Source organism: Mustela nigripes, chromosome 2 (assembly GCF_022355385.1).
Source record: "Mustela nigripes isolate SB6536 chromosome 2, MUSNIG.SB6536, whole genome shotgun sequence".
NCBI lineage: Eukaryota > Metazoa > Chordata > Mammalia > Carnivora > Mustelidae > Mustela > Mustela nigripes.
The window spans coordinates 2,579,106-2,603,303 of record NC_081558.1 but is presented as its reverse complement, the minus strand read 5'-3'; the positions used below and the strand labels follow the sequence as shown (position 1 = coordinate 2,603,303).

The window sequence follows — 24,198 nt, the reverse complement described above, 5'->3', positions numbered from 1 at the left end:
GGCAGGTCCACTGAAGCACTTGGGGGTCCCCTACCCTGGGTGTGAGGCCATGGCAGGTCCACTGAAGCACTTGGGGGTCCCCTACCCTGGGTGTGAGGCCATGGCAGGTCCACTGAAGCACTTGGGGGTCCCCTACCCTGGGTGGGGAGCCCGGGTCTGACACTCCCACCATCCAAGCCTGTGGGCAAGTGGCCACCTCTCAGGGGGCCTTCAGCTTTTGCATCTGTGAAGTGGGTCTACGTCAGGGTTCTCAGTAGGGACCGCTCTGCCCCCCCAGAGGATATCGGGAGACATCTGTGGACATCATGACTCCAAGAACCGGGCAAGTGGGGGCCAGGGGTGCTGCTCAACCCCCGCAGAGCAGGGCAGTCCCCGGCAGAGAACAACCTGGCCCCAAATGGTCATATGCCAAAGCTGAGACCCCGGTTTAAGTGAACCATAATGGTAAGAGCGGAGAAGGCCAATGCCTGGGGGATCAGGTCTGGGGGGACCCACGCCTGCGGGTCAAGGCAGCTCGGCCAGGCAGAGGGCATTTTTTCCACTCCAGCCCCCCCGGGGCCTCCTCACTGTTCCTCCAATACTTGGGGCCTTTGCACCCGCCGCTCCTTCCTCCTGGAACTCTCTTTCCCCCGGATCTCTGCCTGAGTCCTCCCTTGGCCTCCTGTTCATCTTGGCTCCCGTGTTACCTTATTGGGGTGGCCTCCCAACCCCCTGTTGAGAACAATAAGCCCTCGCACTCCACAACAGACCCCCTTAGCCACCCTGCCCCAACACGGTTTCCCAATTCACACAACCTGGGACCCCTTCACCTTCTCTAGATTTTTTTTTGCTCTGTCCACCTTCCCTCTCGAGAAAACCAAATCCGGAGGCAGAGATTTTTGTCTGCCTCGTTGGCAGTGGGGTCCTGATTCACAGCAGGGGTTCAAGAGCTGCTGAAGGAAGGAAGGACGGGCTTTCCTTGTGCCGAGGACTTCGCATGTCCTATCTCATTTAGTCCACTCACTGAAGGGAGCTTCTATTATCTATTATCCCTACGTTCCAGAGGAGGAAACTGAGGCACAGAGAGGCAAAGTCACCTGCCAAGCCAACAGAGCTGACAGAGGTGGCGGCTGGGGAATGCGGACTTACCAGATCATGGATGGGAAGGCAGAAAGGAAGACCCCCACCCCCAATTCAGTGGCTCAATTTCCCTGGGGCCTGGTAGAAAGGACCTCCCTCCCCAGCCCGGCACCGCAGGTGGGTGATTCTCTCAACAGAAAATCCCTGCGCTGGCGGCTGCTGCCGGTTCCCGGGAGAGCAGCATTCCTGGCTCCCAGGGAGAGGGGAGTGGGGCAGAGAGGAACAAAGCCCAGGGCGGGGCCTCCCAGGCACTCCAGGCTCTGCCACCGGGAGCCGAAGCGGGAGCCGGAGGGAGAGGGCAGCGCTCACAACGAAGACTCAGCCCCCTTGGCTGTTGGTGGTCCTGGAGCCACTCCCAGCCTTGGCTTCCCCTGCTGTGAAATGGGTTGGCCTCCATCCCCGCTGCCCTGGAGCGGGGCACGGAGGAGCCACAAGCCAAAGGCAGAAAGAGCCTCCGCCCCCCTTCTGCCCCCCTCCCCAGACGCAGCAGGTGTCTCTTTCCTCCTCTGCACACTGATAAGAAAACCTGTTCCGAGGGCTTTACACACACCAACTTGCTCAATCCTGAGGGGCCCTAGGATGTGGCCTCCTCCAAAGGGAGAGAGAAGGATGCCCAGAGAGGCACCACGCCTGAGGTCACACAGCCGAGGGCGGACCCATGGGTCCGCCCGTCCCACACCCCTGCTCCCGCCACAGACCCCAGCCCTCTTCTGCTCCATGCATCTTTTCTCTAGAAACTTATTTTTCAAAACAGAATCTTTTTACTTGGCTTTGATTTTGTGCTGAATTTAGATTTGTGCTGAATTTGGCCCCCCGAATTTGGATTTCCTGGCCTTCTTCTGAGAAACAGCCCCAGGGAACCAGGGCCCCCAGGGGACAGGTGCAGGTGGCCCAGGCTTGTCCTGTCTTGCACGGGTTCGTGCCTCCTCGGTTGTCAGAGGCCTTGACTAAAACCCAGAGACCCAACCCTAGCACCCCCCCCCCGGCGCCCCCTCAGCCCAGTTCACCTCCACAGCTTTCCCCGATGGCCCCCTGTGCCTAACACACAACCCCAGAATTTGCGCACGGTTAGCCCTTGCCGCTCCGGGTCTCGGCTCCAAAGCTGCCTCCTCAGGGAGCCGGCCCTGGCTAGCCAAATTTCCCTGACTCCCTATCACTCTTCCGTGTTTCATTATGTTTTATTCATGGCATCCAGATTGTCTTAAAATATCCTGTGTGATCATCAGTTGGCAAGTTTCTGGTCTAACCCCCGGGCTGTGAAGGCTGGGTGAGCCTGTCTCTTTGCACACTCTGGTCATGGCCCTTGGCACCTCCTGGGCCCTGTGATCAGCCTCTGCTCAGAGCCTTAGCACGAATGGTACTCTCTGGCAAACTCCTATTCAACCTTCACAGCCCCAGTGCCATTGTCTCCTCCTTCAGGAAATGAGTCTTCAATGGCCCCATACACACATCTCACATCCTTAATTACTGGAATCTGGAATGTCCCTGTGCACTATGTCCCGTACACCCCTCTAGTCTGGGGGCATGCTGGTGGGCAGGGCTGGGGGCCCAGGGACCCCAGCATCGTCCCCACAACACCAGCAGGGAGACAAGAGTTTGGGGGAACGAGTGAACGGTGGCGGGAAAGGTCTATTCAGCCAGGAGATCAACCGGTGTGTTGGGAACTCCTAGACCCCTCAGCCAGTGACCCATCTGGGAGAGCTCTGAGGGGGCCGGGCCGCACCTGCTTCCCCACCCGCCGAGCCCCAGGCCGGTGACAAACAGCAGAGGGGAGGAGGAGTCGCCCAGAGCAGGCAGGTCAGGTGGTACCAAGTCACACAACCCCAGGCACTAGACTCTGGGACCGCAGTCCTCTCTCCCCCGCCCCGCCCCCAGCTCCGGGAACAAAGGTGGGGGAGGCGGGAAAGGGGGCCACAAACAGGCCAGTTCGCGGGGGGGGGGGGGGGGGGGGGGGGGCGGGGGGGATTCTGGAAGCTGTTTCCCCGCAGCCAAGAAGAAAGCTGGCGGGAACCTTAGGGCTCGAGCAGTGTGGTCTGGGACAGCCATATTCCCCCCGGGCCTCAGTTTACCCCACCCCCACCCCCGCGCGATCTCCCACCCAGTGCAGACGCCGCGAATCGGTGTAAGCTCCATCCCTGGAGGGCGAGGCCCCCCCAAACAGAGACACGGAGATCCCTCCCAGCAGGTTCGCTCTTGTGGAAAAGGGGCATCTCGATCTCCGTCTCTGCCGTCCCAGTATACAGCAAGCGCCCAATACATGGCGGTTGCTTCTCCAGCAGCTTCCTCGCTTTCACCGAAGCCACCCCAGCCCACAAGAAGTGAGCGCTGCCGTTCCACTGTGGCTCAAAGTTGAGGGAACACCGCGGGAGCCCGGCGTAAACATCTTCACAAGGCACCCAGCGTGTGCCAAGAGCTGAAAGCACATTTTTCTCCTAGGATCCTCCCTACGCCCTTCTTTTAAAACGGTCACCAATTTTATAGGCGAGGTACAGAGAGGCTTTGTTTCGTGGGCCCAGAGTTCTACAGAAAAGTCAGGATTTGAACCCAGGTCTACCGGGTAACGAGGAGGACCCTGGGGCAGACAAAGCCCCCAGAGACAGCTTTTGGACACCAGCGGGCGTGAACGCCCCTCGCTGCGCAGCCTCCGGCTAGCCACGCTATTCCTCTGGGCCTCAATTTCCCCATCTGTAAGCTGGGGTGATCTGGGGCCCTGGGTCCAGGTCGCAGCCCCCACTCCGGCTACATTCCCCTCCCCCTCCCGCCCTCGGCGGGCTACTCGCCTGGAATCTCACGGCCATGGTCCACCCCCGGGACTCTCCAGCGCCCCTGCCCCTGGGGGGCCTTGGAAACGGTCACTCGGTCCCCACCTTGGGGTGAGGGAGGAGGCTGGGGAGGTTGGCGGCAGAGTGGCCGGCCCTCGCCCTCCTCCAGCCCGCTCCGCGGCTCCCGGCTGCACCTGCCCCTCTTCCTCCTCCTTGTCCCCTACCAGCCCCGCCCCCGCCCGGACACGCCTCCGGGACGCCGCGGAGGGAGGCCGCCTTCGCCCCTGATCGCGGGATCCAGGCGCCGGGGCGGGGGAGCCAGGCCGGGTTTTCCACCCGGCTGAGCCACGGCCGGCCGTCGGGGCTGGAGGCCCGCCGGCAAGGCTGCCGCGAAGACCCGGCAAAAATTCCGCCGCGTTTCCGAACGGAACCTGCGGTTCAACATCGGTGGACACTGCCCCTTTCAGGAATCAGGTGGGACCACGGCAGCAGGAGCAGGTTCAGTGCCGGAGACGTCCAGAACCGAGCACTAGCCTTTCTCGGGGCGCCCCGTCGCCGGCAGCTTTACCCCCATTACATAGAGGGGAAACTGAGGCCCGATGACGTCAGCGGCAGGGACTTAGGATGCACGGAGGGGCGCAGGAGCCGCCACTCTGCACGGGCCCGGGCCCCCAGCCGAGCAGGGCGGGGCTGGTGGGAGGAAATTCTGGGAGCAAAGGTCAGGCTTCCTCCTCAGCCTCGAAAGGTGAGATCTAGAAAGGACAGGGCTGGGGGCAGGAAGACCTCTCTTGGGGAAGGTGAGGGAGCGAGGAATCACCTGGGTGGGCGGGGCTGACGGTGGCTCCACCCACACCTTCCTTCCAGCTATATTTACCTGGACACCCAGCTGTCTGGGTGGCACCTCATGCCAAGGTCGAAAGGGCAAATCAAGGCACACGCTTCCCAGCCTCATCCAGTCCGTGCTGGCAGAGAGGAATCCCACCCACGCTGTGGCGCAGAAAGTAGGGAAGAAACGAGGAAACTGGGGAATCAGGAAATGCTTCCCGGAAGAGGGAGCATTGCAGCTGGGGTTTTGAAGGTTGGGTAAGAGTTTGCCAAGGGAACAGGATGATATAATACAATCTTCGAGCCCCCCCCCCCATGATTTCTTACCCCTCCCCGTTTCAGTTCTCCCCAAAACACGAGTCCGCAGAGCCCAGCCCGCCAGCATGGGCCTCTAAGCATCTCCAAATTTCCCCCAAGACGGTAAGCCTTGGCAGAAACCCATCTGAGGACCGACTCCAAACCTCGGGGCTGGAGGGGAGAGCTCCGCTTTTCCCCAATATGATCTTTGGCCACCAGCAGGCTGTACACAAAACCATTTTAGGTAGAACAAGGTCAAACTTTTTTTTTTTTTTAATAGCTGTGTATTTGTTTTAATGAGTCATAGGAAAACATAAGTGAGCTCCCCGCTGACATGCGTCCGTGGGTGTTGGTGGCTGTCAGTGCCCGGGAGTGGCCCGCGTGTGGGGAACACCCCAAGCTCCTGCTTCACTACAGACCTCAGCCCCAGTATCTATGGACTAAAGGGGTTCAATGTGCGGCAATGAGGCTCCCGGCTCGCGTTTATCGAGAGTTTGCTTCGCTGCAATTACACATAATAATGGGCCTTAAGCCCACTATTCCAGCCACCCCCGAGCCGGATCACTTTAAGGACATAAAAATCTGCTTTTCCCCAATCTACTTCATTCTTGCATTCATAGTTTTTATTCAGTCATTAACGCAAGAAAGTGTCTCCTGCTCTACACCAAGTACCTAAGCGGGAACCCAACCCAACTGACTTCCTATCTGAAGTGTCAGTGCCAAATTCAACCAGGAGGGGGCAGTGCGGGCATGGCGTGAGGGAGTGGGGGGAGGGAGCATGCTTTGGACAGTGGGGTCCCGGAACTAACCCTGGGATGACCCTGCTCCGTCTTTCCGAGTGCCTAGGGGGGAAACTGAGGCTCAGACAGAGAGCCGGGGCCGGATGGAGGTCCCTGAGAGTGGTGGCCGCAGGAGGGGTGAGAGCCTGGGGGTGGGACCCACGGAGGGGGCTTGGGGCCGGGTGTATACCAAGGGCTGATGTGACAGACCCAGGAGAGCCAGATGATAGTCGAATCGTCATGTAACATAAATAGAAAGTGCTACTGAGACTTGTGAGAGCATCGGGAGGGAGACACGACAGGGACTGGGGGCTCAGGGAGGGGTTCCCCAAGGAATGGCACTCAAAATAATAACCGAGTTTAGGAGGAGTTCCCTGGGCCAGAGAGATCCAAGCAGAGGAACAATTACATCTAAAATAGATGACGGAGGAGCCGTGGAAAGATCTAGGTGTTACAGGCAGCGGGCACAGCCTGTGCAAAGGCCCTGGGGCAGGACCACGCCTGGCACATTGGAGGAACAGCCAGGAGGCACTGGTGCAGAGTGGGTGGGGGTATAGGGAGGAGGGAAGGGCAGGAAGAGGAATGAGGAAGGTCATGCAGGGGCTTGGGGGCTCAGGTGAGGACTTGGGCTTTTACCCCCAGGGAGGTGGAGACCTGGAGGGCAGTGAGCACAGTGGGGCAAACCCTGATTTGGGTGATTGCAGGCGCCCCCTCGTGGTCACTAGGGAAGGACAGGCAGTGGGGGGCTAAGGCAGGAGCTGGGTACTAGGGAGGTCAAACCTGGAGGCCCTTGCAAGGTGTGGCTTTAAAACAAACGTTTTATTTTGGAATCATTTAAAATTGACCGAGTGGGGGCGCCTGGGTGGCTCAGTGGGTTAAGCTTCTGCCTTTGGGTCAGGTCCTGATCTAAAGGTCCTGGGATTGAGCCCTACATCAGGCTCTCTGCTTTGTGGGGAGCCTGCTTCCCCCCTCTCTCTGCCTGCCTCTCTGCCTACTCGTGATCTCTCTCTCTCAAATAAATAAATAAAATCTTAACAAAACAAACAAAAAAAATTTGACCGAGGGGCCCCTGGGTGACTCAGTCAGTTAAGCATCTGCTTTCAGCTCAGGTCACGATCCCAGGGTTCTGGATTCGAGCCCCTCATCAGGCTCCCTGCTCAGCAGGGAGACTGGTTCTCCCTCTGCTGCTCCCTCTGCTTGTGCTCTGTCTGTCAAATAAATAAATAAAATATTTAAAAATAAAATAAAATTGACCGAAAAGTTGTAAGTACAATTCAGAAAGTCCCCAGATGACCCTCAACCAGTCTCCTCCGGCACTAACATTTTCCACGACCACAGTGTACTGTCAGAACTAAGACACCAACATCCTACGTCACCATGAACCGAACTGCAGACTGCTCTCACACGTGCCCACGTGCGCTCACACGCGCCTACGCACACACCCAGAATGCTGACGTGAACTTACAGATGGACAGTAAGCCTGACGATTGCCACAGGGCAGTAATCAACAGCCTCCCTTGTTCAAAATTCGTTTGCATTTCTATGGACCTGCACGGTCTGGCATGCTGCCGCCACCGCCACACCTCCGCCACCTCCGGTTTCCTCTAACTTACGGGGGGGGGGGGGGGGGGGACAGTTTCGAGGCCAGGAGAAGCGCAGATAGTTTTAGAGGACATCCCAAAGCCTGGCATTGATTGGATGCTCAATCGCTCTACAAACACTAGGGAGCCATTGAAAGTTCTTGAGCTAAGGTCGCAGCTTATTAACTGCACATTTATTTATGGGACGATTTTTGGAAGATCTCTTCTTCCCACTGGCCTGCGAGCTCTACCCTCAGAGTATCCCAGGCACCTAGAACAGTGCCTGGTATGCAGGAAGTGCTTAATGAATGAGTAAATAGCTCCTGGGGAGCCACCTAAGGTACTGAGCAGAGGAGAAAGGCCAGTGCTGTGTGCCCTGGGGCGGGGGGCACATTCGGAGTGGGGACCTCAGCGGGCCCAGCCACAGAGCCCATAAGGACTGGCAACGTGGGGGTGGCAGTCGTGGGGGAGGCTGTGCTCCTCCCCTGCAGCAGAACTCCCCCCCCCCCCCAGAGCTCTGTCTTCCTCCTGTGGTGGGGAGGGGGAGGGCCAGGTAGGGGTATGTTCTGAGTCCCCCTCCAGCCACAGCCCGCATTGCAATCTTCTAGAAGAGTCTACATGCTCCTCCTTACCTTCCTTCCCCCTCTATGCCACAGTGGTCTCCTTAAGGTGCCCCGGGACCCCCCACGTTGCCAAGCCCTGGGACATACCTCCACCCTCCTGTACATGCTGCCCCCGATGCTGCCCCTCCCCCCTGCCACCCGGGCATAAGGAATGCACCCGACAAACCCCAAACGAGGCGCTTTCTGCAAAAACCCTGATCATCCCCTCCCGGTAGCGAAGGTCACAGCCGGGAGGAGGCAGAGGAATCCTGACAGCAGAATGGGCTCTTCGGTCCTAGATGCCCCCCCCCCCCCCAGGCAGAAAAGGAAATCCCTGCGCTCTGAGGACAGCCTGCGCTCAGCTCCTGGTGAGGGAGGGTGTTGGTGTGTCAGTCCTGGCCACAGCACCCCGCGGTCGGGACGGGTTAGTGTTGGAGACCAGGTGAGGGTCATATGGGGACTCTCTGAATTGTATCTACAGCTGTTCCGTCAGTTTTAGATGATTCAAAATAAAATGTTTGTTCTAAACCCACACTTCGCAGGGCCTCTGCCTTTGGCTTCCCTGGTCCTCACCCCCACAGTCTGTCGTCCCCGCAGTGGCCACCAGAGGGTGCCCGGGAGCTCGCGAGTCCAGTCCCACCCTCCTCTGCCCACAGCCCTCCAGGGCTCCCACCTCCCTGGGTCAAAGCCTCTGTGTGGCCCCCAAGACCCTGCAGGACCTGCCCGGTCTCCTCCCCGTCCTCCCCTCCTCCCTCTCTCCTCCTCTCCCATTCTGCTGCAGTCACACAGGTCTCCTGGCTGTTCCTCCAACATGCCCGCCCCGGTTCAGCCCCAGGACCTTTGCATGGGCTGTGCCATCTGCCTGGAACGCTCATTCCCCAAATAGTCACTTCCTTCATGTATCCTCAGACGTCACCTTCACAGCAAGTCTACCCTGATCTTCCTATTGAGGGCTGTAAAATACCTCTTTGACTGTTTCACTCCTGTCCCTGCTGCTTTTCCACATTTCCCTCCCTGTGACACTGACCGGTCTTTAACCCCGGATACAATTTCCTTCCTTGTCATATATCCTGTTTCTTGAATGTCTTCCTCTGCCAAAACACAAACCCACAAGAGCAGGGATCTTCATTGGTCTGGTTCCCTGCTGAATCGCCAAGGCCCAAAAGAGCACCCGACACACAGTAGGTGCTCATTCAAGCAAGTTTGCTCCCTGGGCAGCCCCTCCTCCCAGCGGCATCTCCCACTAACCTCAGCCCATTCCAAAGGGTGTCAGGCTCCTCCCTGAGCAAACACTGCTCCTCTGGCTCAAGGCCAGGCTGAGGAGGAAGAACAGGCACCCATCAGCGGACTTTCGCCAGAACTCAGGGCCATGCGGAAGCCCTGCACCATGGAGGAAGGAATTTTATAAGATGCTGAGCCTGGAGTATTGGTTGTTGGGGGTGGGGTGGTCAGAGGCAGCCTCCAGACCTCCTGCTCTCCTGTCTGCCTGAAATCCTGACTTTGCTGTGCAGCTGCAGGCAAATGGCTGTCCCTCTCTGAGCCTGAGTTCAACTTCTGTCTATTAGGAAGGAGGATGGGACATGGCAACTAGCTTGGCATTCTGAGTTCTGGTTCGCGGTGGGACCGTTTACCCCACCACCACCGACTGAGAATCGATTACCTACACTCTCCTTTGCTGCTTTTAGCAGCCCTGGGTCATGCTGACTCGAACTGTACCCATTTTACAGAGTGGAAAATTGAGGTTTTGATAGGCAAAGTGGCTGGTGGCCAGATCTATCTGACTCCGTGGGTTTTCTCTCCAAATCCCAGGCAGGTGGGATTCTCACAGTCAAACTATATCCCCTTCCAATGCCACAGACTCCAGATTTGAAGCCTCTCCACTCCCTGGGAGTGACCCCCAATTCCAGACCTGGTGTATACCCTGAGACTCATGTGCCTGTGCCTCCCTGGCCCCAGAGGGCCCTCTCTGTCCCAGACAAAGAGACTTGTAGTGCAATCAGACACCCGACTGGCCAGGAAGCTTTGTCTTGCGCTTTGGGGAGCAAATGACCCAGAAAAACCTCTTTCCTCTCCACGCTGTCCCCTCCGGGTTCTGAGCTTTTTTGACTTGGGGACCACCCAGCACCTTGCCCACAGGAGGCTCTGCCCGTGCCCTGCCCCCCCCCCCCATCTTGCTTTTCTCCATTGGCAAGTTTTGCCCAGAGAAGGAATCGAGACAGGCGAGATAAGCCCGCTGTGGGACCCCTCCCTGGCCCGCTGCGGGTCCCAGCAGTGGGGGAGGCACGTGCCACAGCCTGGAAACTTGGGAGTCTCTTCGGGGGTTCCAGGAAGTGCTGCCTCACCTGCCGCCTCCCTACCCAGGCCTCCCCTTCTCGGTTTTGGGGGCTCAGAAGCCAGCCTTTGCCTCTTCTTCCTCCCTGGCACCACCTGGGGCAACAATGACCCTTTTAAGTCTCTGGCTCCGGTGTCCTGGGCAGGTCGCCAGGGGGCTGTAACTGCCAGCCAGATAATCCCTTAGAAACTATGTCAAATGCCCGCGCAGGAGTGTCCATCTCCTGCTTTCCGGGCAGTTGAGGGGAGATGATGGGGGGGTCCCAGGACCCCGTGGTCAGGGAGCTGGTGCTGCTCTGTGCAGACCAGGCTGGGGAGGGGGGGACTTACCTGTCTAGGAGGCAGGATGGCCTCTGGGCAGGCAGCGGCAGCCAGGGCTGGGGTGCTTGCCTGGCATGGGGGTAGGGAGGGGCCCTGAGGTTTGAGCTCTGTCCTCCTCACTTGGTTCCCCAACTTTTCCTCCCCTGTGGAGGCAGCGTTCTGTCCCGTGGCAGGTGGAACCAGCAGGACAAGGTGCACAACGCCAGAGAGAGACCAGCCGCTGGTTGGGCGTGTGGCTTTGTTGCAAGGTGCTCTCACGTGGGAGCAGCTGGCCTTAACCCCTGCTTGCCCAGAGGCCAGGGATGCTGAGGGACTGACTGCCTTGTTCGTGCCACTGAGCGCCAGGCCCTGGCTTCAGCACAGGGACTGGAACGCACACGCGGGTCCTCGGGAAAACAAGCACGTCCCGGCTCCCCTTCTCGCGGCCCTCCTGGAACCTGGGGCTGACAAGCCCTTCCAGCAGGCGTGCCATCCCACAGATGACTACGGATTCCTGGCTCCTTCCCGCTGGACAGATCTGAGTGCAAATTCTGCTCCTGCTTGGATTCCTGGATTCCTACCCTAGGAGTCTTCAACTGTTACTTTGATGGGCAGCTTCGGACAAGTTGCTGCATCTCCTCAGGTTTCCCAGCTGAACAATGGCAAGAGCCCACCAGCCTCTGCCTCCTAAGACTGTTTCAGAAGTTGGATAAGTGGATGGGTGTCTGGACAGTGCTTACAGAACCATGCAGGGTACGAAGTGGGTCCACACCCTCTATCCACTATCCACCCACAGGTCAGAAAGAAGAAGGTGCGGGTAGATGTAAGGCACACGTCCAATCTGGAAGGCTCGGCATGCAAAAAAAGAACGTAAAATAACTCGTTTTTTATTTCGATTCCCACACCTAGAATGTTTTGGGTCAGGTCACATATGTTGTTAAAATTAATCTTACCTGTTCACTTTTCATGCTTCCAAATGTGGTCACAAGGAAAATTAAAAATGACATTTAAAGTTTTAAATTTAAACTGGCTTGCGTGGTCGTTCTATTGGACAACGGGGGAGCATGGGCTTAACGTGTACTATCCATCACATTCTGTCGTCGTTGTAGAGCATCTGTGTTCTTTTCAAAGTATTTATTAGCACCGAAACTGCTCTATGTCTCATGACTGTTTATCTGTCTTCTCTAGGGTGTTGCCAAATTGAGGTTATGGATTCTTGTCCTGTTCATTCCTGTGGCCTGGGACAGTATCTGGTACACAGTAGGTGCTCAATAATATTTTGTGGCCTGAATGAATGCGTGGATGGATGGATGGATGGGTGGATTCTAGGGAAGGGGATGGAAGGACCAGGAGTCCTTCCAGGGACACCTGGTGCTAATGGTAACAGCCACCAGGGGGCGCCAGAAACCAGGTAACCGACCCCAGCCAGGCAGCCTCAGTTTCCCTGCCTGCAAAATGGGAATCCAGAAGCAGGACCCCATGAAAGAATGAAGTAGGAGAATCAGAAGCTGCGGCCCCACCGGGATCCCTGCCCTTCCTCTCCGTTCCCTGCCCGAACTTTCTGGCCTCCCACAAAGCCAGTTTGGGGTTGTTTTTCCCAATAATGCACGCACTCAGAAGGGTCAAGTTCTCATGCAGGCTTGCTAAAATTGGCGGTGCCCTAGTCACCCCACCGTTTCTCCCCTCCCAGAGGCACCCCCCTCCTGAGCGTCTTTTAACTGATGATTTTGACATTCACTTCCGCATGTCTAAATAAGACCAGTTTGGCCACTTTTTGATGTGTTTTTTTTTTTTTTTTTTTTTTTCCGGTTTTAGTGTTGACTTCCTTCCAGGAGACATTCAGAATCAACCTGAAAGTTGATTTTTTTTTTTTTTTAATTTGGTTCCTTTTCATGACCTTATCATCGACCCACCCACCCAGCCCTTCTCCAGTTGGAGTCAGTGGTTGTCAAATTCAGGCCTCTAAATTGCCGAGAGTAGGGGTAGGGGGTGTTGCTTGAAACCCAGATTATAGGTCCCACCTATGGAGTGTTTCATACACAAAGTCTGGGGCTGCCTGAGAATCTGCATTTCTAAAATGCTCCTGGGTAAAGTTGCTGTGGCCAGTCCAAGGACCACACTTTGAGACCCATCCCTCTAACCATTCAAAAAATGGATTTTAAAGGAGGGGTGCCAAGTTGGCTCAGTCAGGGGAGCGTGCGACTCTTGATCTCAGGGTTGTGAGTTTGAGGCCCGTATTGGGTGTAGCGATGACTTAAAAGCAAAAATAAAATCTTAAAAAAGAAACAAAACAGATTCAAGATCCATCGTGGCATATGTCCAAAGGGCTCTTCCTGGAGGCTTTTTGTTATTGTTGATAAATGATGGTAAAAATGCACACAACATAAAATTTACCGCTCTCACCATCTCTAAGTGCACAGCTCAGAGGCATGAAGCACACTCACACTGTCCTGCAGCCACCCCCACCTTCTGTCTCCAGAACTTTCCATCTCCCCACATGGAGACTCTGTCCCCACAAAGCACGGACCCCTACCCCCTGCCCCAGCCCCGGCTCCCACTGTCTCCTCTTTGTGTGGATGGGACTCCTCTGGGGCCCTCCGGGGAGTGGGGTCCTGCGGGAGGTATCCTGCTGGGTCTGGCTCCTCTTCCCGAGCCCTGTGTCCTCAGGGCCCCCCCACATCGTGGCAGGTGTCAGGGTCCCTTCCTTCATGAGTCTGAATAACATTCCAGTGTGTGGATGGACCACATTTTGTTCCTCTTTCATCCTTAGAATCCCTTAAGTCTTTGGACTCCACTCTGTGCTGGCTCCCTTCTAACTGGGTACAGCTAAGCTGGGGGCCCCTTTTGCCACACCCCGAGTCCTGTTCTCCATCCCTTCCCTTTTATTAAAAATTATTTATTTATTTATTCATTAAAAAAATATTTTATTTATTTATTTATTTGACAGATCACAAGTAGGCAGGGAGGCAGGCAGAGAGAGAGAGAGGAGGAAGCAGGTCACTGCTGAGCAGAGGGCCTGATGTGGGGCTCGATCCCAGGACCCTGGGATCATGCATGACCTGAGTCGAAGGCAGAGGCTTTAGCCCACTGAGCCACCCAGATGTCCCTTAAATTTATTTTTTAAATATCTTTTCAGTGTACCAGAATTCATTGTTTATGCACCACACCCAGGGTTCCATGCAACACGTGCCCTCCATCATACCTACCGCCAGGGTCCCCCAACCTCCACCCCATTATCCCTTCTCTTTCTTCACTTGTCTCCTTATTTTGATGGGAAAACATTTCAGAAACATCTTTCTAACCTCTGGGTATGATTGTGACCTGCTCCCTCTTCCTGATTCCCCATCGTCCCACTGCCAAGCACCCCAGAGCACAGTCTCCCACCTACCTTGCCCGCACCCCAGACAATGGTGAGGGACCAAGCTTCCAGAGTCAGACAGGGTTGGGTGAAAACATTTTAGGTCTGTCCCTTACCATATGGAGACCCAAATCCCTCCACGTGCCCCCCCTAGCTGAAATCGTTAGTCATGAACAAAACTAATAATAACAACGTTTATTACCCCCTGAATCATGACCTCAGAATTAGTAACCACCAAGCCATATCACCAATAAATTCACCATTAAACGATGATGTGAACACAGTTATTCTTAACCCAGTTCATAAATACACTGACAGGCAGCATGATTCTTTGTGATTTCCAGCAAATGACCTCCACGTTCCGAGATCCTGTTTTCTTTGTGTGTAAAACGGGAGTGATGATAGTCCCCATCTGGTTGATCAATTCTATCAAATATTTATTTCCTTCTAGGTGTTATGTTCTATATTAGATACTGGATAAGTATTATTAGTAAAAAAAAAAAAAAAAGGGCAAACAAGGAATAGACCCCTGACTTCGGGAGAGACTGCTCAGGGAAGCTTTCACATCCAGCCTGACATTTAATTACATTGTTACTTGTACTTGCCCGTATGTTACACATTGTGTTATGTTTTATATATGACGCTTGCACGTTCTCTGTCAACATTATCTCTACGCTAGTAATATCATACTTTTGTCCAGTAATGGTATTAATATGCCTGGACCTTAACCTCACGTACTTTATATACCGTGCTTGCTTGCTAGCACAAATCAAATCTATTTTGGCTTATTACATCACTTATTACGTCATGATAAGGACCACTCATGACCAAGCACGCACCATACGTAGGTGTCATGGGCGCTCTGATGGTAAGTAGTGGGTTAATTGTAGACGGTGCTTGGGTTTATGACGTGTGACAGTTCCAGCCACAGGATCAGACGAGGCGCACGGCGCCGTCCTTCCACCCCCCGGGCGCGTGGGGGCGCTCGAGACGCAGGGATGCACGCAGGCCCCCCCGCTCGGCGACCACCCCCGCCCCGCCCCAGTCCCGGCCGGCGGCGCGCGCGCGCTGCACGCTGGCGCACGCTGGCCCCGCCCCCGGGCCCGCCCCCCGTTCCCCGGGCCCGGCCCCCTCCCTCCGCCCTCCAGCCGGCGGCGGTTGTTGTTCGGCGGCGGCGGCCGCAGCTCGGGTGCAGCCTCCGGCCGCCCGCCGTCCGGCCGGTCCGCGCGCGCGGCCATGGAGCTGGAGGTGCCGGACGAGGCGGAGAGCGCCGAGGCGGGGGCCGTGACCTCGGAGGCGGCCTGGGCCGCGGAGAGCGGGGCGGCGGCAGGTAACGGTGCCGGACCTCCCTCCCTCCCCGCGCCCCGAGTGGGCCCGCCCGGCCTCCCCCCGCCGCGGCCCAGTGGAGCCGCCCGAGCGCCGGAGGGGCGCGGGGACCCGCCGCGGGGGGGCCGGGACCGTCCCCCCGGGGGGCCCCGGGGGGGGGGGGGGGATGGGACTCCCCGCGCGGGGGGCTCGCGGGGGCGCCGCCCTTCCCGGGGGTACCGGGGGCACGTGCGGGGCCCGGAGCTGGGAGGCCGAGGGGCGAGCAGCCCCCCCTCGGAGGAGCGTGGGGTGGGGGGGGTGAGGCCACGCGGTGGGTGGGCGCACTGCCTCCGGCCCGGGGCGCCTGGGAACGGCGTCGCACCCGGTCTTGTCGGCGGGGGGCTGCTCTCCGTGTGTGGGACGGTGTAGCACCCCCGTTCTGGGGAGGGGCCATGCTTCCGAGGTGGGCATGGCAGGGGAGGTGATACCGCCCCAGGTGTGCCTCCCCCTTCCTAGACAGTCTGCTGGGGCCGCCCGCTTGCTGGGGTCAGCTCTTGGGATCACCCCTGGGGGCACGTCTTCTGGGTGGTGAAGGGCAGAAGCTGCCAGGGTTGGGGGGGTCTCTGAGGCCATCTGGGCCAGCCTCCTGATTGTCTCGTCTGTCTCCGTGGGAGTCACTGGACCCGGTTTCTAGCGCGCTGGCCACTCATTGCCTTTCTGGGCCTCAGTTTACCTCCTTATGACAGGAGGGGACTGAGGACAGTGACATCTGGGGGTGCCTTCAGAGTCAGGGCTCTCTCTGCAGGCAGGTGGGGGAGAAAGAGGCGCCCCCCTCCAGCCTTCTCCCTGGACACTGGAGGGCGACTGTTGGCATGTGGGGGCCCTAATCCTCCCTCGCCCTCCAGAACAGCAGGTGTGTGGGGCCAGGTGGCCTGGCCCAACCCCGTGGGCTCTTGGCGAGCCCGCTATACCCTGGGCAGAGCCGGGCTGCTGCCCGGAGGAATGGCCCCTTCTCCTCTGAGCTTCCTTCTGGGTCACATTCTCCAGCTTCCAGACAGAAGTTTCCGGATCTGCAGGATCGGCTGCTCTCCTCAGGCAGCCCTCGCTAGCGGAGGCCCTGCAGACACCCACACGGGCATCCGTCCTCCTCCTCCCCCAGGCCTCCTGAAGCTTCCTTGGCAGGCGGGCTATGCTGTGCGGCTGGGGGTGGGGGGGGCGGGGGGGGGGGGGTTGGGCGAAGTATCTGGAGAGAGAGCGCCAGGGCTAGCGAGCTTCCCCCCTGGGCTCTGGACGCCTCCCGCCACTTCTGTCCCTGCTGCCATCTGGAAGTGCTCCGTCGATGACCCGCTTCCTTCGGCCATCCGGTGGCCTCGCCCTTCAGCTAGCCTCAGACATGGTTCGGGGACCCAGACACACACTGTTTCATCAGATCCCTGACCTCCACCATCAGCCCTCCTACCAGGGCTGATTAGAGACAAAACAGCCCAAGACTCAGTGACCATGAGGAAGCCACAGAGCAAACATTTGTTTTGTTAAGGGCTCAGATGGGGGCAGATAAGGTCCCAGGCACCTGGGGTTGCTGGTTCTCAGCACTGGCTGTGCGCGACCCGGAAGTTAAGGGTCCAGCCCCGGCGGTCTGTCACCAAGATCCACAGAAATCTGACTCCCCCAGCAAATCATTTATTTCACTCAGTTTAAAATTAAGAGCTGCTGCTCCCTTTCCAAACTCATGTCTCTGATGTAAATCCTAAGTGTGGGTGATAACCGTCCAAGCTTTTCCTCCTGCTCATAGAAATGTAGAAATCCATAAACACGTCTGCTTCTCCTTCGCCAAGATGGTTCCATGCCCCACTAGGGGTTCTCCGCCTTGGCATTATTAGTGTTTTGGGCTGGAAAATTCTTTGTGTGGAGGCTGTGTCCTGGGCCCCGGAGGGGACTGAGCGGCATCCCTGGCCCCGCCCATTCAGTGCCTGCATCACCGCCCCTGAGTTGTGATGACAGTAAATGTCTCCAGACCTCTCTGGTGTCCCCTGGAGACATGGCCACCCTAGGTGACAACCGTTGACCTCACTCTATGTTATCCCATAACTTGGCTGGCTTTTTATCCGCAGGAATCTGAATTTCCCACCCCGGCTGTTGCTATCAGTTACATTCTTCAGAGGGAGAGAATATGGGGCCATGGTTAAGAGGGGGAGAAGCCCAGTCAAACCACCTGGCTTCCACTCAGTTGCTGCGTGACCTTGAAGGGCAAATGCCTTGACTTTTCGGAGCCTCAGTAGCCCCGTCTGTGAAATGGAGTGATGTGTGTGCCTGCTTGGGGCTGGCGGTGAGCCTCGCCTGAGCTAGCGTGAGGCAGCCTGTGAGAGTGCTTGGGGAACCTTTGGGACAGCCCATCACTGGTTCAGCCAGCCTCCTGCTGAGGACCATTCTGGCTGCTTCTGGAGTCCACCTTTTCCTGTAAACATCCTTGAACTTGGCCTCTAACTGTGGCACTTGAACTCCTGGCAGTTGAAGTCTCTGCTTTGGAGTGGCTGGGCTGTGGCGAGCAGCTTGAAAATTGTTCTCTGATGCCCACCGGCTTTCCAGAAAGGTCTGGCAGGGGCCGAGAGAGACCCTTGCCCCAGTGTTGCCAACTCTGAATGTTACCAGCCTCCTGGTTTCGGCCGGTCTGATGGAGGTGATAAACACTGTGTGTTTCGGATCTGGTTACGTAAATGGTCTGGTCCAGAGACGGCCGGATGGGGTCTTCTGCCGGCTTTTGGGGGCTTGGATGCATTCACGAGGTCGGCTGTTGGGACCTGTGATCTGCCCCGGGGGTTTTGGCCTGAGCCAAGGTGTGGTTTTTCCATTTCCCATTTCCCTCCCGTTCTTCCTGCTTCCCTGATATCACAGAACAGTTGGCTTCCCTCCCAGTAGCCCCCCCCCCCGCCCCCTCCCACATCTAATCTGGTGGCAGATTATGCTGGTTTTGTCTTCAGAATGGACCCAGAGTCTGCCTACTTCTTTTCTGCCCCACCTGGTCTAGTCCCGTCATCCATCGCCGGCCTGGTATCCCATCTCTTCCATGCTCCCAGCAGCTCATTCCAGAAAACTGACTTAGGTCCCACTCTCCTCTGCCAGTAGCCCTCCAGGACACCCACCTTCCTGGGGTAAAAACCTAAGTCCTCCACGAGGCCCACGAGGCCCTGCATGACCTCCCTCTCTCCCCCTCGGCCACTCTGCTCCAGCCACATGGGCCCCTTGGCTGTTCCTCCGACACACCAGGCCTGGTCCTGCCCCAGGGCCTTTGCACACGGGCCCTCGTCCTTCATATCTATGTTGTTTGCTTCCTTTGCTCTTTGTCCAGTTTCTGCTCAACTCTTTGCTTCTTAGTGACGTCTCCGCCAACACTGGCGGGAGGACCGAGGGAGAGAAAGGAAGACAGCGCGCCCTGCGTGAAGGTCTGGTGCGCGGGGCTGGGGTGAGGCCTGTCGGCGGAGGCCTCTTCTGTGGTTGTGGGCCAGTGGTCTCCCCTTGGAGGCCGGAATCTCCCAGCTGGAATTCTGTCCTGGAAACTGCTTGGTAGAGGGACCCTTTGGACCTCTGATGGTTCAGTCCGTTCTGCGGAGAGGCCTTGGAACTCGACCACCCAGTTCTCATCCCAGATGAGCCCTTGGCTAGCCGGGGACACGCCGCTTCAGTGTCTCCACCTGTGAGATGGGTGTGATGAGCGTGGACAGACCTGGAAGCTCCGAAGTGCCCCCGGCAGGTAGCCAGCTCCGTGTGGGCACGGGGAGCATCCCTCCTCGGACAGATGGGTGAGCTCCAGGAGGCCACACGTGGGCCGCTGCTTCCGCACAGATCCTGGCACCGCCGAGGGTCTGCTGTCGGACTCTGTTTGCACGAGGATGTGTGGGTGCCTCTTCCTTTGTCCTCAGACAGTGCTCATTCAGCACTGATCGGGCACCTGCTGGGGGCCAGCGGGGCTCTAGGTGCAGTGAGCCAGGCGGCTCCCTCGCGGCTGTCATGGAGAACAAGTAGACAGAGCAGGTCGGGGTCAGCAGCCTGGCCGCGGGGGCCAAGGCCCATCTAGCCCCAGTTTTTTCATCAATAAAATTTTATTCATGGGGCACCTGGGTGGCTCAGTGGGTTAAGCCTCTGCCTTGGGCTCAGGTCATGATCTCAGGGTCCTGGGATCGAGCCCTGCATTGGGCTCCCTGCTCAGCGGAGAGCCAGCCTGCTTCTCCCCCTCTCTCTCTGCCTGCCTCTCTGCCTGCTTGTGATGTTTGTCTTGTGATTTATGTCTGTCACATAAATAAATAAAATTTAAAAAAATTTTTTTTATTTGCACACAGCCACACCCGCAGACTCACAAACTTGTCGGTGAGCACTTTTGCTTGTGGACCTTATGGCTGGCAGAGTCAGAAATACTCATGGTCTCATGCTTTATGGGAAATGTTTGCCTTCGCCTGGATGAGAGTGTGCTGGTCAGTGGCGAGCACGTAGTGGGGAAAGAAATCAGTGTCATGGTGTTGCCAGGGGGAAGTGACCTCGGGGGGAAAGCAGCCATGGGTCCAGTGTTCTGGTAGAGGATTTGCCTGTACAAAGGCCCCGAGGTAGGAACGAGTTTGACTCATTTGATCCATGGAAACAAAGTCCGTGTTTTGGGGGCCCTGAAACAGACAGGGCCAGTCATGGGAGGCTGTGGCAGGTGGCTGGCGTGGCCCAGCACTCTGGCCAGTTGATGGGGAAGAAGTGTCCTGGGGCAGGCAGGTGAGCTGTGCTGAGCCGGGCTGGGGCCTGGATGGAGGCTCTGGGGGGTGGGTTGAGGGGGTTGGGGGAGCTGAGGAACCCAGCAGGGATTGGCCTGTGCCCTGGAGCTGGGGGGGTGGCGATGGGGAGGGCCCGGAAGGAGCGTGTTCCAGTGGGCTCATGCTGATGTGGGAGGGGCAGGCAGGGTCTTGACCCAGGGCTGACCCTGCCATCACCTTGGATGCTGTGCCCCTGGGCAGATGAACTCGCTGCTCCCTATCTCAGCCCATCTCACGGTGAGGATGGCAGGATCGCAAGGATTCCTGGGACAGGAGCGGGGGAGGCCCACGGCCCTGGGGTCACGCTCACTGGATGAGAGCTGCGTGATGGCGATGTTCATAGCGGGGGAGGCCCAGGCCCTGGGGGGTCTTGGGCTCCCAAGCCTTCCTGCTCGCGCCACCGGCGGCTGTGACTGAGCCACGTGCCACCCCTCGTGATGGGCCTGGTTGAGACCCCGCTGGGGATCGCCTGCTGCCATCAGCTGGGCTGTGGGGCCAGAAGCAGCAGGCCGCCCACGTGTGTTGGGATTACTGCCGTGGGGGATTAGGCACGGGGCCCTGCCCCCGCTCCTCCCCCAGGCCACCCTGGAGGGCGTGGAGAGGGGCCCTACGTGCTTAAGGCAGTGTGATGGCATTTGGGGGACCTAGTTGCTGGCTTGGGTTGGAAAAAGGAACTCCTGACATTTGTCACAGTTGTTTTCTGTCTCGTGCGTGCACCACACATGTGTTTCTTGGCCTTTATTCTGGTTGCCTGGGCTTGCCGCTAAAGGTTTAAGAAGTGGGGTGTGGTTCGGACATTCGTGTGCGAAGGACACCCCGAGGTGGGCTTGGGCTGGTCCCCTTCTCATTGCTGGATAATTCACATCCCAGAGTTCCCCCTCTTTTCTGGGAACCGGGTAGTTGTATCTTTCCCGTATTCAACCGGGCTCTTCAGTCTTTTTCTTATTGGTTTGTGGAAGCTCTTTACATATTGTGAAAGGCTTTTGTTTTTGTTTTTGTTTTTCACTTATGACACAGCGTGAGCAGTCTTTTCCCATCTTCTCTTCCAGCGGGGATGGATGTATTCATGTGGTCAGATTTATCAGTCTCTCCTTCTATGGTGTCTCTGTGGTGTCACGGCTGGAGAAGGGTTCCCTGTTCCGAGGTTATAATTTTTCTAGTACTTTTGTAGTTTCACTTAAAAAAAAAAAGGCCTTTAAGGTCTTGCTATATTTGGAATTTGTCCTCATACAAGGTGTTAAGAGAGTTGACTGTTCCACGTTTTTCCAGGTGGCTCAGGGTTGTCCCAACTCTGCGTTCTGGATAATCGGCTTTCCTCCCTGATTTGAGATGCCCCCTGATCACATACCAGCTTGCTGCACATGGCTGGTCTATTTCTGGACTTTCTGTTCTGTCCCACTCAGCTGCCTGGTTCTTGCAGCAGGCAAGTCTGTAACTACAAGTAATAACATGTTTCCTTTGAGAAAGCAACAGTCAGACCTGCGGTCAGGAGGAAGGGAAGGTTCTCTCTCGCCCCCTCTGTCTCTAGGAGCAGAGAACGGTCATTCCAGGTGGTTTTCTGGGTTCATCCTACCTTTTCTTTTTTAACATCTCATTTTCAAAAATGTCATGGCCGTAGGAAAAGATGCAGTCGTATGGCAGCACGAGGCCCTTAGATTCACCAGCTGCTGACGCTTCACGGCGTCATGTTATCTTTTTACGGAGGGCATGTTATCCTGTGTGCGCGTGCGTGTGTGTGCGTGTGTGTGAGGGAGGGAGGTGCCGCGGGTCGTCAGCTGCGGACGTGAGGCCCCCCGTCCTCACACATCCGTGTGGCCAGTTCCTGTCCTTCCGGCACTTCTGTCCTGTGACGTGGCCGCAAACACGGAGTTCGCGAATGTTGAAGCAGGGCTCCTGGGGGAACCCAGGGTTAGGTCCCCGTGAACCCCTGGTTATGACATTGTGTCGTGTGTGTGTGTGTGTGTTTCTGTTTAGTAAACTACGCATTGTTGATTCACTGGCACTGAGCTCGTGGCCGGTGGAAGCTTGTCTAGGGCACGTCACGCACGGTCTTCTGGGCGACCACTGCAGCGCTGGGTGTTAAACAGCAAAAATCCACCAGCAGAAAGCACAAAAAGTTATTTATTTATTTATTTATTTATTTTTGAGATTTTTTTTTTTTTAATTTTTTTTTGTTTGACAGAGAGATCACAAGTAGGCGGGCTCCCCGCTGAGCAGAGAGCCCGATGCGGGGCTCGATCCCAGGACCCCCAGATCATGACCTGAGCTGAAGGCAGAGGCTTAACCCACTGAGCCACCCGGGCACCCCAAAAGCACAAAAATTTAAAACATGCCCCTTAGTAGGGGGTGAAACCCGGAGGCAGAGCGACGTCGGCCAGACACCCAGGTGTGAGGTGACAGAATCTTCACTCCCCTGCCTGGGTCTACGGGGGACCGTGCAAGGCTCACGAGTATCGATTTGGGGTGGCACGTGGCCAGTGGGTGAATGTGCAGGTGTGGGATCTGTGGAGAAGGAGCAGCTCTGTGCCCTGTCAGCAAGGGTGTCCTCTTCGCGGAGTGTGAGGGTCACGTTTAAGAAGTTTAGCCCCGATCCAGTCCACGGTCCACGGGCAGGATTCACGTTTTATCAGTTGATCCAGAATCGTCCTGTTCCCTTGCTAGGGTTCAGTGCAGGGTCACCCTCCAGCACGCAGGCGGCTGGTCTCCCAGGGCCCGATTAGACGGCGCCCTGAGCCCTTCTGCCTGAGTCCTCGGGAGCGAGCCTCAGCCCTCCGCCTGCCCCCTCAGGAAGCCACCTGATGCCCTCAAGCTTCAGGCCCTGGACTTCGGTGGAGGCCTGCGCCTGGCCCATACATGTGCGTAACCGTGTTTGTGGCAAGGGTGGTCAGAGTTCTGGAATCTTCATTCCCTTTTTCTTGAATGCTGTGGCTTTGGAAAACTGTCTGCTGGCCTAAGTGCCGAGTTCTGGATTAATGGCCACCCCTCCCCCCATCCTTTGCAAGGCTTCCTGTTTACCCCTCTGGAAATGCACTTGCTTTGTGCAGTGAGACTGGGGTGGGGGAGCAGGACAGATCTCACTATGGGGGAAGAAGGGGGGGCTGCTGGTCAGGGCTCTGCCCCCCCGACTGCCCCCTGCCTCCAGCCTCGGCACCCCTAGGTCCCCTGCAGCCACACCAAATCCTTTCTGTGCTGTTCCTTAAAACCACCCCATCCCGTTCCCACAGGACCTCTGCCTGTGCTCTCTCCCCCTTAGCAGGCCCTCACCCTGCCCTTCCCCCACTGGCCAACGTGTGCTTAGGGTCCGTCCATGTGGTAGTGTGTGTGGGTGCCTCGGTCCCCTTCTGGCCGGGTGGCGTTCGGTGACACGGATGGCACGTGTTTTGTGTCTCCATTCATCTGCTGTGGATGCTGGGTCGTTTCCACGTTTTGTCTGTTGCGGATAGAGTGGCCACGAATGCGCATGGGCAGGTTTTTGTGTGGACAGATGTTGTCGTGGACGTGCTGGGTCGTGTGGAAACTCTAAGTTTAACTGTTTCAAGAACTGCCAGACTTTTCTGCAGCGGCCGCCCCGCTTTCCATTCCCACCAGCTGTGTGTGAGGGCTCTGACCCCCTCCGTCCTGGACACTGCGTGCTCCTCTGTGTTTGACGCTAGCTGTCCTGGAGGGTGTCAAGTATTCTCACTCTGGTTTTGATCTGTGTTTCCCTGGTGATCAGTGATGTGGAGCTCCTTGTAGGCTTGTTGGCTGTTCGTACATCTTCTGTGGAGACGTTCAGACCCTTTGGTCATTTTTCATTTGGGCCATTTTTCTTTTCATTGAATTGTAAGTGTTCTTTATGTATTCTAGATACTTTTCCCTTTAGATCTCTGATTTGCAAATATTCTGTACCGTGCTGTAGGTCATCTCTTCATTTCCTTGGTGGTGTCCTTTGAAGTGCAAACATTTTTTAAAAATATATTTTATTTAGTTATTTTTATTTTTTATTATTACTATTTTCTAATAGGGTACCATTTAGTAAGTTGGTATCTTTTTTTTTTAGTATATATTTTTAAGATTTTATTTAGTTATTTGGCAGAGAGCGAGATCACAAGCAGGCAGAAAGGCAGGGAGAGGGGGAAGCAGGCTCCCCACTGAGCAGAGATCCCGATGC

The 24,198-nt window shown here is 56.7% G+C and overlaps 2 protein-coding genes across 6 annotated transcripts in view; one reads left to right on the top strand and one right to left on the bottom strand.

Annotated features, from left to right (window-relative positions):
• The window catches only part of TJP3 (tight junction protein 3), a 27,176-nt gene extending 16,337 nt beyond the window's left edge, over positions 1-10,839 (bottom strand). Inside the window, exon 1 of one of the 2 annotated variants that reach the window (XM_059388646.1) lies at positions 10,626-10,839. Coding sequence is in view for 1 of the 2 variants with exons in the window: in XM_059388645.1 (XP_059244628.1) it covers positions 3,900-3,917 (18 nt within the window). In the remaining variant the exon portion in view is untranslated. Of the gene's footprint in view, positions 1-3,899; positions 4,093-10,625 lie in introns of those variants that run through there. The other variant, XM_059388645.1, reaches the window with a different exon arrangement.
• Positions 10,840-15,136: 4,297 nt separating this feature from the next.
• The window catches only part of PIP5K1C (phosphatidylinositol-4-phosphate 5-kinase type 1 gamma), a 47,132-nt gene continuing 38,070 nt past the window's right edge, over positions 15,137-24,198 (top strand). For 2 of the 4 annotated variants that reach the window (XM_059388640.1, XM_059388642.1), the window contains exon 1: positions 15,138-15,283. In XM_059388640.1, the coding sequence (XP_059244623.1) occupies positions 15,190-15,283 (94 nt within the window). In that variant the 5' untranslated portion in view covers positions 15,138-15,189. Of the gene's footprint in view, positions 15,284-24,198 lie in introns of all 4 variants that reach the window. The other 2 variants (XM_059388639.1, XM_059388641.1) reach the window with 2 other exon arrangements.